The 16,035-nt window shown below is 46.4% G+C and overlaps 1 protein-coding gene across 2 annotated transcripts in view; it reads right to left on the minus strand.

The window, feature by feature from the left end:
• WIPF3 (WAS/WASL interacting protein family member 3) overlaps positions 1–16,035 on the minus strand; it is a 109,210-nt gene that overhangs the window by 16,048 nt on the left and 77,127 nt on the right. For both annotated transcript variants that reach the window (XM_035253530.3, XM_035253529.3), the window contains exons 4-7: positions 13,314–13,445; positions 7,891–8,619; positions 3,959–4,108; positions 2,773–2,874 (exon numbers count right to left, since the gene is read on the minus strand). In XM_035253530.3, the coding sequence (XP_035109421.3) occupies positions 2,773–2,874; positions 3,959–4,108; positions 7,891–8,619; positions 13,314–13,445 (1,113 nt within the window). The remainder of the gene's footprint in view (positions 1–2,772; positions 2,875–3,958; positions 4,109–7,890; positions 8,620–13,313; positions 13,446–16,035) is intronic.

Consider the following 16,035-nt stretch of genomic DNA (forward strand, 5'->3'; position numbering starts at 1 on the left):
TTTCAACCTGCATGTCATCATGTCCCTTCTCAGAGTTCACCATGGCCAAATGGAACTGGCCCTGGTTCAGAGAGATGTGGGTTCAAAATTCCTGGTTTTGGCTTTAATCTGCTGTGAGGCTTTAGGTAAGTCAGCTGGCCTTTTCCCTGTCTAGAAACTCTCCATTAAGGACGAATGATAAGGTATGCAAAGCACGAACATCCACAACATCCACTGCAGGGTCCACGATGGCGCTGGAATTGTCGTTTAGCATTTTCACTGACAGTTCTTCCCTGCTTACAGGTTCCTGCTCCAATGCCTTAGGTGGGACACAGCCTGTTAGGAGGCACACTTATTTCCTTGTCCCTGTGGGTTCATGTGCAGGCAGCCACCTGCAGCCTGGCTCCTTCCTGCCTGCTCTGAGATCTGGCCACCGGTTGATGAAGGGGGTCCCTTGGCTGTGCTCTCCCTGCCATGTGGAAAATCCCATGAAGCAGACTCTGTGACTACAGGGGTCAGCCTCAGTTTCCTCATGTGTGAGTCACGCTGTCTGGGGGAGTAAAGGAGCCTAATTCTGGGTGTAGTATTAGGAGGTCTGCTGCTGGGGAACCTAAGCTGTGTCCTCCAATTAGAACATGAACACTTAGGTCTTTCTTGAGCTGATTCCTGTGCATATTTCACAAGATGGGAAGAGAGGTGTTGTATGTGGACACACACTCCCAACCTTGCACCTGCTGCAGCCTGTGTGGTCTTACTCCAGCCAGGCACCTTGGGCCCTGACATACCACGTGGGACATATGGTTCCTATACGCACCAAGCACTATCATGTTCTCTCCTGGGTCTGTCCTGTCCTCAGCCTGGATGCCTTCCCACCCACGCAGAACTGTGACCCTCTCTCTCTGGCCTTCAGGCCCCCAGCATCCACCTATACCCCTGTGCCCACTGAAGTGCCCTTGGAACTCTAAACAATCACTGTGTAATCCCAGCTACTCGGGAGGCTGACTCAGGAGAATCACTTGAACCCTGGAGATGGAGGTTGCGGTGAGCTGAGATTGTGCCATTGCACTCCAGCCTGGGCAACAAGAGAGAAACTCCATCTCAGAAAAAAAAAAAAAACAACTCTTATGGTGTCTAATTCTCATCTAAGGAGTGTGTGTGGTGGGCGGATGATGGAGGAGACCTTGTTTCTTACACTTTGCGGCCTCTGGTGCCTGTAGGTATGACAGGTGGTTCATGTAAGTTTGCTGAACTGAGCAGGGATGGGAGATGGACATAGCACCTGTCTTTTGCTAGGCCTTCATGTACACCTTCAAATAGTAGGTGTACAGTCATATAGGCTATCAGAGAGAGATGTGCTCAGCGGACCCTGAGATGGACATCCACCTGAGCACAAGGCAGGCCCGCATTCCCCTGACCTGAACACAGGGCAGGCCCACGTTCCCTCCCACTGAACACAGGGCTCTGCATCCCCTCCACCTGAGCCCAGGGCCCTGCATCCCCTCCACCTGAGCCCAGGGTCCTGCATCCCCTCCACCTGAGCACGGGCAGGCCTGCACCCCCTCCACCTGAGCACAGGATAGGCTTGTGTTCCCTCTGCCCTGCAGGAAGCTGAATTCTGCTGAAGGGACTTCACTAAGGTTCCTCCGGAAGGAGACAGGTAAAGAGCCTGGCTCACTATTCCTGATTTTAGGCTAACCCTGGACAGTGATTCTCCATTTGGGTCAACAGATGTCTGGACTGTGGGGTTTGACCCTTACTCCATAGTGTTGACTTAGGCTCCTGCCCAATGTGATTGGCCCAGTACCAGACAAGAATTGGCTCCTCCACCTCATTTTTTTTTTTTTTTTTTTTGGATACAGAGTCTCGCTCTGTCACCAATGCTGGAATGTAGTGGCATGATCATAGTTCACTGTAGCTGCCAACTCCTGGGCTCAAGCAATCCTTCCACCTCAGGCTACCACCTTTGGACTACAGGTGTGCACTACCACACCTGGGTAATATTTTGTAGAAATGAAATCTTGCTATGTTGACAAGGCTGGTCTTGAACCCGTGATCCTCCTGCCTCAGCCTCCCAAAGTGCTGGGGTTTCAGGTGTGAGCAATATATGCCTGGCTTAACTCTCTACACTTAAGGCTGAACAGGTAAGCTGGGTTAAATGTCCCCTTTTAAAGTCTGACCACACAATGAAATCAGGAGGAGGCAGGCCCTTACTGAGCTGTGATTCTCAACCTCGGCTGTACGTTGGAATCACGTGGCAGCTTTTAACAATCCTGACACCTAGGTATTGATATTCTGATTATGTGGTTTAGATGTAGCCTGGCCTTCAGGATTTACAGAAGCTCCTTAGGTCATTCTAATATGTAGCCAAGGTTGAGAACCATTGACCTAAGGACATTCTCCATTTAACGGTTTGCCAGAGTTCTGCATTAGCAGTTTTCAGGTTCTTCCTCAGCGACTGATGCAAAGCTCCTATATCCTATTTTGCTGTTGTCTAGGGTGTGTAGTTCCCTTATCAAAAGCCCCAGGGAGGAGAGGGATGAGTGCTAAGTTTAGGCCTCCAAATATGATGCCAGTTACCCTCGATGTTCTGTAAAAATCTCTAAATGAACACTTAGGCATCAGGAGAAACCAATGTCCTGGAAGTTCCAGAACTATGCACAGTGCTACATCCTTGCAGCAGTGCAGTGAAATCACAATGTCATCCTTCAGACAGTCTGTGACCAATCACTGCACACCAGGCGCCTAATTTTGGAGGTCGGGAAATGCCAGGAGACTTATCCAGGTGGTACTTACTTCTGGGGATCTTGCTGGGGTAAATCTTCTGGCATGGTTTATATTCATCCGGAGGGGGAAAGTCTTCCACAGAATGGAACGTGAATTTGGACTCAAAGTCATCTGGACACGTGGGAAATGGAAAGAGTTACTCAGGTTACTGTTATGACCCAAGTTTTTATCATTTCCAGGAGCACAGAGATGCACCCATCTGAGTGCATGCACTATTTTCTGTTTGCCTGCTCGGTGCAAGAATTTTAATGACCATTCTCCCTAAAACATCCACTAACCTCTTAAATTTTACTGGTTGGTTGGGATGCAGGGAAGCAGGAAGAGGGAAATCCAGTCACTCCCTGTCACCCACCCGAATATACTCCAACCAAGAACACCTTAAGGAAGCTGCTAAAGGGATGGAAGTGGCACAGGGCTCTCCAGAGTCCAGAATCAGAGGCAGGGACCCTGGGGCCAACAAGGGACTGGCAAAGCCCCAGCAGCCTGCAGCACCTGATAAGCTCCTGAAAGGGTTTGGAGGGGAGGAAGAGGTGGGCAGAATGGCTGGGGAGTGGAGGAGCATGGCCTGTGTCCAGGGTGGGACCTGAGCTCCACAAAGCAAACCGCTTCTGCTCTGAGCTCTGTCAGCCAGAGGGGAGGGCTCCTGTGGCCCTTTCATGGGCTGAGCCCCTACTTTGTGACCTGGGCCTCTGTTGGACACTAGCCCAGCATGCAGAAGGGATCCAAAGATTCCGTGGCCTCACATCTGACCCCAGGTGACTTTCCTTCCTACCTCCATACTAACACTCAAACTGTCCCTCTGCCTGGTGGACCTTCTATTTATTCTTTCTCCTTATCCAGATCACTCTACTCTTTCAGGCTTATGCACTGATTTCTCCATAGACACACACACACACATGCACATACACACACACATGCACATACACACACACACACAATTTACATGTTGGTTTTCTTCCCTTTCTCTAATTTGAATCAGAAGGCTAGAGAGTGGGCCTTGAAACTATGCAGAAAGCCTAGAAAGAAACCCTGTTGCACAGAACCTGTAGGCTGGTTGGTGCTGGAGTGAGCCTGTTCATAGAGAAGCATGCACCCTGAGATGACAGCACTGTGGCTGGCAAACTCTCTCTCCAGAGGTTGGGAGAGCCACTTTCCCACTGGGCAGCCATCCCGGCACAGGGTGCACCCCACTTACCGATGATGTGCAGGCTTCCATTTCTCAGTTGACCCCCAGGCTGCTGCGTCGGAGTCCAGGCTGTGGCCTGCTGGCTCTTGCTTGAAAGCTCTGTGGTGGGTGATCTCGCAGGGGGTGCTGGAGGTGGATTTAGCTTTCCCCCACCGGCCCCTTACAGAGAAGATGATGGCATATTCAGACATACAGATGGGAACGGTGGATGCTATAACCTTATGTGAGATGTTAGGCATTTTGATCTTCAGATGGAATATGACATAGTGAGTGAAAAGGCAACCTCTGGAGTCAAACTGTTTGGCACTGAATTGCAGTTCTCGCATTGGGATAAGTAACATAGCCTCTTTGTGCTTTAGTTTCCTCATCTGTAAGATAGGAGTTGTAATAGTACACCCACTTCCCAGGGGTATTGAGAAGATTCAATGAGTTGAATTTGAGTGGCATGTAGTAAGTGCTCAATAAATGTTAGCTGCTGCAATAATATTAATGATGGTGATAACCTTCATCATGGGTACAGCCCAAAGCAGGGCAATCACTAAAGAGTGGTAAGAACAGGAAGGGCTGTCTGTAGGACAGGCCAGAGGAAGGCTTGCAGAGGGCCAGGGGCTTGTTCCTGCTGGATCCCTGCTCACACTGGTTCTCCAGCACTGCAAATGCTCGTTTCTTCTTTCAGGCCACCTAATCCTGCTTGCCCACCAGGGCCTAACTCCAATCCCACCTACTTTCTCCAGCTTTCTCTGATCATACCTGAGAGAGGCTCACTCTCTCCTTTGCCAATACTTTCCTATATGGTTCATCTGGCAACTAAAAACCACTGTCCTGGCACATCAACGCAGGGGTTCCGCTGCTGCTTACTTCTTCAGTAGCACTGCAAACATCACTTTGCTTCTTGAAATGATGACAGTTACATCATTACTCTCTCTGCTAAGATGTTCACAATTACTACCTCTCTCTTTCCCCCGCAAGTTAGGCTAAAGTAGAAATTGCCCTTTATTTTGAACATGACAAACCAAGTTTCACATCCAAAGATGCAAAGAAGGTGGCCAGATATGAATCCCCATCCTGGCACAGGGCTCACTACCCTGGAGCAGATGCAGGCGCCCTGGCTGCAGCGGGCGTTCTCAGTCACCAGCTGCCATCCTCATGTCTCATGTTCCTTCAGCATCTGCCCGTCTTTCTTTCTCCCTCTCAACTGCCTTCCTCTCCCTTGCTGGTCTTCCCTTCCTGGGCTCAAAAATCTATGAGGAATTTACTTGCTCCCATGCACAGGATAAAGGGACTGCAGCCCCTCTTCTGGGTGAACAGCTGCCCTACTGTGTGATAAGGAAATAATGCTGCTGGAGCTGAGGTTACGTGCAAGCCTTTTAGGCACATTTTCATTTCCTATTCCTAATAATCCTATGTGAAAGGTGTTATTAGTATTCCCATTTGTCAAATAAAAAAATTCAGTATTAAAAAAAACACCAAACCCAACTTGGTGTGAGTTTCCACAGGAGTGGGTGAGGAACCCAGGATTTGAACTCACAGCCGTCTGAATCAAAAGCCTTGTTCTTCTTGGCCGGACACGGTGGCTCACACCTGTAATCTCAGTACTTTGAGAAGCTGAGGCGGGCAGATCACTTGAAGTCAGGAGTTCGAGACCAGCCTGCCAACGTTGTGAAACCCTGTCTCTACTAAAAACACAAAAATTAGCCAGGTGTGGTGGTGTATGCCTGTAATTCCAGATAATCAGGAGGTTGAGGCACGAGAATCACTTGAACCTGGAAGGTGGAGGATGCAGTGAGCTGAGATCCCACCACTGTACTCCAGCCTGGGTGGCAGAGTGAAACTGTGTCTCAAAAAAAACCTAAAAAAAAAAAACTTTGTTTTTTTCCATCCCATCATAAATATTTGAAAATAACACATATCAGAAGGGGCTTACCAGTATAAATGCTGGCCCTTATCATGACCAGTCAATTGAAAAGAGTGATTAACACCTTACCTCTTGTAATCAAAAGGCTTAAAAATATCCTTGCTCTTTGCACCAGGAATTTCCTTTAAGAAACCAATACTTTTAGAAAAATATCAGAAATGTAGACTAAAATTTCTACAGAAGTACTTCTTGCAGTATTATGCATAAAAAATGGAATCAACTGAGATATCTAACATGAGGAATATGGAATATACTGATTATCATATTATTTTACTTATAAAGATATTTTAACAATTTGATAAAATTGTTTTTAATATTTAAAAACAACACAAAACTGTATGTGAAAAATGGTATTAACCATGTAAACATGAAATATATTCAGAAAAAAGAATTAAAGAAACATATCCAAATAGCAGTTTTCAATCTCTGGGTGATGTTATTTTGGGTGATTTAATTAGTTAATTTACTTAGAGACAGCACCTGGCTCTGTCATCCAAGCTGGAGTGCAATGGCATAATCATAGCTCACCACAGCCTTGAACACCTAGGCTCAAGTGATCCTCCTGCTTCAGCCTCCCAAGTAGCTAGGACTATAGGCGTCTGCCACCATGCCCAGCCAATTTTTTATTTTTATTTTTTGTAGAGATGGGGTTTTGCTATGTTACCCAGGCTGGCCTAGAACTCCTGACTTCAAGCCATCTTCAGGCATGGGCCTCCCAAAGCAGTGGGATTACTGGTGTGAGCCATCCATACCATGTCAATGTCAATTTCCTTCTATTTGCTCTACAACAAGCTGGCCTTATTTTTAATTCAAGAAAATACTTTTAAGAAGCTTTCTGCATCAAAAGATTTTCTAAAAGACAAAGGAATATGCATGTTGGGGTGTGCATGTGGATGTTATGAGTGTGCATATGTTTGAGTGTGTCTGTGTGTATGTGGGTGTGGATGTGGATGTGTGGATGTACTTCCCATTCACAAGGGCACTAAAACTGAATGAAGCCTGCTACTACAGGGACCAAGGGAATCAGCCATGGGGCATGCACACTCAATTCAAATAATCTGTGCTGTATATGTGAAGGAATTATTTTTAATATTTGGCTCAAAATGCAGGCCCTCAGTTTTCTTCTGGTAGCTGGAGAACCTGTGAAAACTAAGGCAGAGTGGGAATCCAGTTTACTGAGGGCTGGTGAAGATTCTGGCAGGGAGCCAGACGGGAAAATGCCCGAAAATATAAAAGGAGGCCTGGTTCTGGAAATGAGCCACACTCACGCCCCCTCCACCTCAGGGAGGAGTTCTGGAGTTGGAAGGATGATAGTAAGAATAAATAATCCCTCTCAAGCTCACTGCTGCCAGCCACTGTTCCAAGCACCACACACCTAAGAACTCACTTAATTCTTAAGCAACAAGCCCAGGAGGCAGCAATTATTGCTATCTAGCCTCATGTTACAGATGAAGAGAAGGGAGACCAGAGAGGCCAGGTGGTTGCCCAGGACCACGGAGCTAGTAAGGGCTGGGGATCAAGGCCAGGATTCATTGCTTACAGGCAGCATGATGATTTTGGGCAAGTCTCCCAGCCTCACTCACCCCTGGTGTCCATCTCTGAAATAATATCCCCAACAATAAAGTCCTGTGCAACGACTGTGTGTGTGTGTATGTATGTGTGTGCGTATATATATATGTATACATATTTTGAGATGGCGTCTCTGTCGCCCAGGCTGGAGTGCAATGGTGCAATCTGGGCACACTGCAACCACCACCCCCCAGATTCAAGCGATTCTCCTGCCTCACCCTCCCAAGTAGTTGGGATTACAGGCGTTCTGTCACCGCGCCCGGGGAATTTTTTCGTATTTTTAAGTAGAGACACGGTTTCATCATCTTGGCCAGGCTGGTCTTGAACTTCTGACCTCATGATCTACCTGCCTTGGCCTCTCAAAGTGCTGGGATTACAGTCGTGAGCCGCCGCACCCGGCCGCAACAAGATTTTACCGTGCTCCACCAGAGGCACTGGGCCAAACAGTGCTGCTTACCTGGCCGGCCGTGCCTCTTCTTCTGCAGGAACGGCTGGGAGCCCGGAGGGGCAGGTGGCGCGGGCAAGGCTTGCGCACCCGTCTTCTGCGGTGGGGCCTGGAAGTTGGGGGACTTGGGAGGTAGTGGGGGTGGGGTTTCACTGCTGTTATTAGCTCCTGGCAAAGGGGGCGCGGGCAAAGAAGCCCTCGGGGAGCACGAGGCATAAGGAGGAAGCGGGGGCGGTGGGGCTGGAGGCTCCTGCACATCTTGCGCAGGGCTGGCGGGCTCCCCATTGAGCCCGGGATACCCACAAGGTGGGAGGAGAGGGAGCGGGGGCGGGAGGGGCAAGGGGGCTAGCTGAGGCTTCACTGCCTTGTCACTGAGACAAGGGGGTAGTGGGGGTGGCGTTGGGGGAGGTGGCGGAGGTGGAGGCGGTGGTGCACAGGGAGCAGGGGGTGCAACCACCGGGGGGTTCCCTTTGGTCAGTGGGCCAGATGGGGACACCAGCGGAGTTTTGTTGGGCGAGGAAGAGGGAAGTGGTGGGGGTAAGGGAGGGGGCGGAGGCGGTGGAGTGGGAGGGGGCGGGGCGGGCACGTTGGGGCGAGGCGGGGCTGTTCTGGCAACGCCGTGCGCCTCGGAGGTATTGCCTAGCCTGGGAGACGCAGGTGGGATAAGTGGGCCGCTGATGGTTTTATTGGGAAGCCTGGGAGAGGGCGCGCGGGAGCCAGGGCCCTGCCCTGTTTTGCCACCTGAAAGTGAAACAGATTCTGGGTTAGCTTGGCAATAAAGAAAAAGCCCCCGCGGGCAGGCAGCACTCAGGACACTCAAGCCTGTCGCAGTGAGCTGCACAATAGACTGCTTTTTCTGCATGTGTCCACCGTGCGGCCTCAGGTGCTGCAGCTGTCACACTGAAGGACCAACTGGACCAGCCCCAAGGTCCTTTCCAGGATTAATGACAGGCCTAGGTCAGGCCTCCAGCCCTCCTATCCATGGTACCTCTGCTCTCCTCTGCCTTGGGTCTCTAGTATCCTAACCAAGGGCCAGGACTGCCTGGAGGTCTTTTACCCTTCCTAAGCAAGGCCACACTCACACTCATTCACAGACACCTGCTAGGTCCTTCAGCCCTTATGCTCTAATTTGGACCCTCGGGTGTGCCATCCTGGCTAGGGAGGCTGTCTTCACTCCCAGCATTTTGTGAACAAGACTTTCTTTGTTTCTGTGTTGAGAGCAGAAAATTCATGATTTCCTGAGTATATAAGTTAAGACAGGAGGGAGACGCTTGCCCTTGACAATCCAGTTCCAATGACCTTGAACTTCACAGTTCTATGGCCTCTGGAAGTTGAAAACCGCCTTTCCCAAAGACTTAGTGCTAATTCTCAAGGGTCTCAGCTTCCTCACCCTGTAGATCCTTCCTTGCATCTATCCCAACTTGAAATTCAGTTCCTCTTTTAAATTCAGCAGCAACGATTTGCTCTTGGCAAGCATTTGTGTTTGGTCTTCAAGGAAGACTGGGGTGCAGCATGTCCCAGGAGGGTCCTCTATACCCAGCACAACCTTGCACCGTTTTGCTAGTTCTCACCCTTTTTTCCCTCTGCCTCTCTCCAGTGAGAAAAAGTTCCTTTCGCTGTTTACTGCCTTGAAGTTCTGCAATTACTGCTTAGAGATGTCTTTGGAGTATAACTGGCTAGGCAGATTAAAATATTTCTTCCAGATTTAGTGCTCTTTTTACAAGGATTTCTGGGGAGTATGCTTCCCCCTATATTTTATAATCCCCATGACAACGTATGGACAACACTTGAAAAATGACGTTTTCTCCCACCCACTACTTCCTGGGTGCGGCAGCACAGGACCTGCAACTTTCATTTTGGATCAGAAACCCCAGCATCTGTTGGGGATTCTGAGCTTTGCAGTACTTGCGTCTCCTGTATGTTTACCCCAGTCAGTAGTAACTAAGTCATACACTTAAAATACTAGATGTCAAAAGCCAGGCCAATCAAAGCCTGGCGTAGCAGAGGTGACTCAGATGAAGCTAAGTAGGCAAGACCTTGGTATCTGGCTTTCCAAATATGATCCCCTCTGGCTATAATGTGACAGTCACCTAGTCCGTAATATTCCAACCATATTATGGAATGGTTGTTCTTAAGGTAGGGTGAGGATGGTATTAGCACGTGTCAGCTCAGGGATTCCTGCCTAGAAGTTCTCAAACCTGTTTCCATACAATACAAAAAGATGACGAGGATAACCTAGGCAGCTCCTTAAACAAGGCAGAGCCTACCGACATGCCCAGTGGCTGAATGACATTTAAAGGGATAATAAAAGTTCTTGCAAAACAGAACAAAGCCTACCCTTGAATAGTCTATCCAAACCTTTTAAGTAACTGACGACACCATGTCTCAAAGATTCAAAAACCCTTAAACACAGTCAGTTAAAAGTAGGGTATCCTGTGCTGATGAAGCCCCAATCAAAGAGAAATGTGGGCAAACTCATTTTTATCCTAAGACGTGCAACAGAAGGGCGGCCAAGTCCCTGCCTGGCTTCTATTCATGCCCCTCAAGGAGGAAGGTGAGACCGCAGGGGAGACAGGGCCTGACGTGTAAATTCAGGCAAGGGGAGGAGGTGGGCCTCATCAGGTAGAGAGCTCTGAGGGAGCTGAGGGAAGTAAGGGAGGAGGCCATCCTTCACAATGGAAACCTGAGCCCTAGATAACCAAAGGAAGCACAAAGGAGACCAGGAGGCAGGAAAGGCAGCTTGAGGGCATCAGGGATGCTGTGCCCATAGGAAACTTTCAGCTTTTAGAACCTGGAGGTTTATCAAAATATGAAGTACTTCTTCTTCCTCAAATTGAATGTTTTCCAGAAGACCTTGGAAGCCTCATTACACATTCTATTCAACCCAGAAATAATGTTTACTCATTGTATCTATTTTAATTCTCACTCCCTTGGAGCTCTAAGCCCTGACTACATTAGGACTCCAGGGACCCTAGGCACTTTTGCCTTTGTAGGCCTCTTCTCCATTAAAAAAAAATTATATTCAGGATTGCATTGGTACAAAGACAAATATATTCTTTGACCCTAAAAGGTCATGTTTTCTTCAGATTTTAAAAGAAATTTAAATATTTTCATGGGTCCCTAAAAGTACCATGAGCCCATGACACTGTGCTATGGTGCCTAATGGATATCAGCCACCATACTACCCATTCACACATGCAATTCAGCAAGTATTTTCGGAGCACCTGCCATGCATCAGGCATTTTGAAGGCAATGAACAAAACATAGTCCCCACCTTCATGGAGCTTAGCTTTAGAAGCATAAGACAGACAATAAACAAATAAACCAGTGAATACATAATACTTCAGATGGTGCTAAGGAATACAAGAAAAGTAAATCAAGGGAAAGGAGATATGAAATGAAAGGATGGGACTGAACCTTTATATGGGATGATAAGTAAAGATCTTGCAGACATGTTGATCAGCTGCCACCTGAGCAGAGACCTGCAGGAAGGGAGAGATGGAGCCACGTGGACACCTGGGGATGAGCCTTTTGGGCCAAGGGAAAAGTCAGTGCAGGTGCCCAGTGGCAGCAGCATGCTGGTGTGTGAAGAGCAGCAAGGAGGATGGCGTGGCATGAGCCACGGAGAAAGGCAGGCCAGAAGATCAGAGAGACAGCAAAGGCCCCAGTCCCTTCCTCTGATGAGAAATGGGCTGCCGGGGAAGTTCTGGGAGGAGAGAGCCACAGCTTTCCTTGCCCTGACATGGCACCCAGTCCATGCATTTATCTGGTAGCTTTCTCCTTGAGTTTCCATCCTGTAATAGGCATCATTCCTCACTTCCTTATGGACCTCCATCTCTAAAGAGGTAAGTTCTTGTCTTCCCATTACAGTGGCTCAAACATCTGACACTATCTCCCATTGGAGACAAGCAGACCAGTAGGACTCCTGCTGGCTTTTTTTGGCTGCTTCCTATGAAAACCTGACTGGGGCCTATTTCTCCCATCTCTACTTCTATGAAGAGAAATTCATGGAAGCCTTCTATTCCAAAGGATATTTGTTTGATAGCACTCAGGAATTTTGAAAAAGAAGAGGGCACTGAAGAATATCTGCTGTCTCTATTGAGGAAAATCTTGTGCTCTGCCTTTCCTGCTAACCCCTCAGCAAAAATGAGGAAATGAACATGGCCCCTGAGAAGGCTCAAGTTGGATCTCAAAGTATCCTAGAGTCTTTGTCTTTGCTGGAATTTTATTGGTGAGTGAGGCATATGCATCCCATAACATTAAACAGTCACAGAGGCCACTGAAAAAGTTAGAAAAGTCACATGATGGAAGATCCGGCACCAGGAATGTTTGGGTCTTAATATTTCCTGTATTAACAGTATTCCTGGAGCTTGCTGGTTAAAGAGAACAATAATAGAAAAAAGTCTATTTTTTCATAGTAAATATATATTTGTTCAATTTTAATGCAATACTTTCAAAACATCTGATGCCCACTAAATAAAGAAATGACTGAGGGAGACTGATTACAAACATGGCCTTCATTATCCACTCATGCCTGATTCTGTAATCTTTGAAATATGATTTTACAGTTTCTCTCATCAAGAGGCGAAGTCTATTTCCCCATCCTTGTGACTTGCTTTGGCCAAGAGGATGTGGTAGGAAGTGATACTTCTTAGATTTCCAAGTTACTTCCTAGTAATACTTCCAAGACTAAGCCTCAAGAGACTTTATTTATATTTCTGTCTTCTCTTTTGGATCTCCGCTGCTGGCATGGAAACAAGGCCTGGATGCCCTGCTGGCTACCAAGAGACCATGTGGATAGAGGTGAGTCAAGCCAGTGGTTATAGCTGAGGCCCCAGAGGTTGGAAAAATATGAGAAATAGAAGATTAGCAAAGTCACCTACACAACCTGCAGTTCTTTATAGCTGCAAGAGGGAACCCAGCCAAGACTACTCTAAACCCACAGAATTCTGGAATTCTAAAACCCACAGAATTGTAGGCTAAAAAAACGATTATTTAAAGATTTTAAGTTTTAGGGTATTTTGTTATACAGCAGTACCTAACTGATGCGATGACTGAATCATTTCAACTCATACATGGCTAGTGCATCCACAGTGATGTCGCTATGCACTTCTATAATTTGAACCTTCTGTCTGTATACACTTTGCAGTCTGGGCTACCATCACGCCATCACTAAGCATTACACATTGTTGCAGGTCACTTTTCAACTAGTACAATGGACTAATTTAAATAAGATGATGATTTAAAAGATTTCTCAAGAACCATTTTGTACTTTGGAAGTTTCCAGTGCTTACGGTCCCAAGAACATGGTCTTTTACTCTATCATGACTGTTCAGTAAAAGCATGTTGCTTACCGGCATGTGTGGATCGCCCAGGTGGTGCCACAAGCTAAAGAGATAAAGACCACAAGGGAGCCAGAAGGAATTCTTCCTTACCTGCTACATCCCGCTGGCCTGCTGGTCGCAACACAGGAAAGCCACCAGCAAACAGATCTCCCAGGGCCGGGGGCATACTTGCGCTTCGTGTGTTTGTAGAACCTCCTCCTTCTTTGTTGGTTCCTTTAGAACCTTTAGAGAGAAGACGCAAGGAGGCAAGGACTTGAGAGCAGAGCAGAGCAGCCAGGTCTCATTTCAGACCATGGTCTAACACTGGTCTAACACTGCCCTTTTCAGCCATCCCATTCTCCCACCTCTAATCAGCATCTTCCCCAGGCACCCTCTGCTTTGACACCCTGCAGACTCATGTGCCCCACCCTCTCCAGTCCTACCAAAGAACTAACCATTTGTGCCCAACTCCCCTGAAAAGTGACCAAAACAAAGAGACCTAAACACCAGCATTTTGTAGATGCTAACAGAGCAACTGGCAGCACCTTGAATTAGAAAACCCAAACGTGGTAGGTGTAGAGCTGCCCTTATTTTCAGCTTGACTATGGAGAACTAGACAGGGAAAACCCACAGATTTTTTTTTAAATTGCATTTTAGGTTTTGGGGTACATGTGCAGAACATGCAAGATAGTTGCATAGGTACACACGTGGCAGTGTGTTTTGCTGCCTTCCTCCCCTTCACCCACATTTGGCATTTCTCCCATGCTATCCCTCCCCAGATCCCCCGCTGCTGTCCCTCCCCTATTTCCCCCAATAGACCCCAGTGTGTAGTGCTCCCTTCCCTGTGTCCATGTGTTCTCATTGTTCATCACCTGCCTATGAGTGAGAATATGAGGTATTTCATTTTCTGTTCTTGTTTCAATTTGCTGAGAATGATGTTATCCAGATTCATCAGATTTAATTGAGTTGGCCATTTTAACTTCTTATCCACAGAGCACTGATCAGAACAGCAAGGAGGAGGTCAAGCCTGCAATGATTTGTGCTTTGGCATTTTCCTTCCTGTCTCTCCAGCCCTCGGGCTCTCAACCCCTTACGCCTCCCTGCACCTTTTTATCTACGGAACAGAAAGACCATGAGCCCCTGAAAAAAGGTGTCACTAACTCCAGTCTTCCAGACATGTGTGATTACCAACTGCAGAAAATGAGAAGATATTCAGCTTAGAAAAGAGTTCCTGGCAGAAAATATTTACAACCGGAAGCTAATATGCACAGAGAAATTAGGGCACAGTGCCCACTGGTGGATGAAAGTGGCCAGATTATTCCATGTATTCATATTGTACATTACTTACTCATTAGAATGATTAGGCAGTGGGTGTTTCAATGAAATTGATTTACCTATTAATTAGGCTTAACCAATTCGATCATGGGTGTAACCCAAAACAAATTTTTAATGTACTCAATGTTGAAAATATTTCTTTAAAAATTTGTCTACCCTTGTTTGTTGACATTTATAATTACAAATAAGAGATATTACATTTTTAGGACTATCTTTAAGAATGACCATCATGCACATCATAGAAAAACATAGGAAGACATAATAATAATAATAATAATAATAATACCTTACATTACAGGGTGAGTATCCTTTCTTCAAAATGCTTAGGATCAAGTATTTCAGATTTTTTTTGGATTTTTAAATATGTATGTGTACATAATGAGATATCTTGGGGAATGGGACCCAAGTCTAAACATGAAATTTATTTGTTTCATATATACCTTTACACATAGCTCGAAGGTAATTTCATGCAATATTTTAAAATAATTTTGTGCATAAAACAAAGCTGGTGCTCATGGAGCCATCAGAAAGCAAAGGTGTCACCATCTCAGCCTCCCATGTGTACAATCTGTGGTTTATCTATCACCAGCATTCCTGAACTGAATTTCCATGCTACCAATAAGCAATCAGTTTCTTACACTTCTTTACACATAAGTACTTAACAGTTAAAAAAATGGCACACCATTAACACAGCAAGTAACTAAGCAACACAGTAGCACTACCAGAATACCGGGATCAGCTGTTAGACCACAGCAGCAACACACAAAAGCAGGCCTTCAGTCTCCTGCAATGCTGTGTTTTGATTAAAGGTTACTGTACACTGGATCTTACTGTTTTAGGTGAGAAGAAACATTAGAAACTACCGAGAAACCAGGAACTAGGTGCTCTAGAGTTGAGCTGAGGAAGCATTCTGCTAGATGGCTTTTGAAAATGTTTCCTCCAGAGTCATCGGCCTCATTAACAATGGTTTTTGTCTCAGAAGCCTGTCTGATTTTGTAAACTGATATGATTTCTTGTTCTGTTATGAATGTACGCTGCTCTTGTCCTTCAATAAGCCTATCACACATTTCCACCATGTCATCTGGAGGCACATTTTCTTCTGTGTTAACAATGTTGTCTTCATCATCCACATGAGGTATCATGTTGACATTCAAAAACTTTCAGATCTGGGATTTTTGAATTAGGGCTCGACCTGTACTAAAGAGTTCTCTGCATGTATTATTTCATCTTTCAACAATCTTGACCAAGAAAAAAAGAGGAGCGAGTATTGTCTCTCCATTTCACAGATGGCCGAACAGCCTCAAAGAGGCTCCCCGATTTGTCTGGTTGCAGAACTAGAATTCAATGTAGGTTGTCTGACCTGAGCACAGGACTCAGTTTAATCTGTCACATTCTAGAAGACAACAAGCTTCAGTCATATCATCTTCTGAAACAGAATTCTTAATACATCTTTCTCCTTGTGAAAAGTAAAACAAAAATTTTGCAGTAAAAAAAAATG

Source organism: Callithrix jacchus, chromosome 11 (assembly GCF_049354715.1).
Source record: "Callithrix jacchus isolate 240 chromosome 11, calJac240_pri, whole genome shotgun sequence".
In the NCBI taxonomy this organism is placed as follows: Eukaryota; Metazoa; Chordata; class Mammalia; order Primates; family Cebidae; genus Callithrix; species Callithrix jacchus.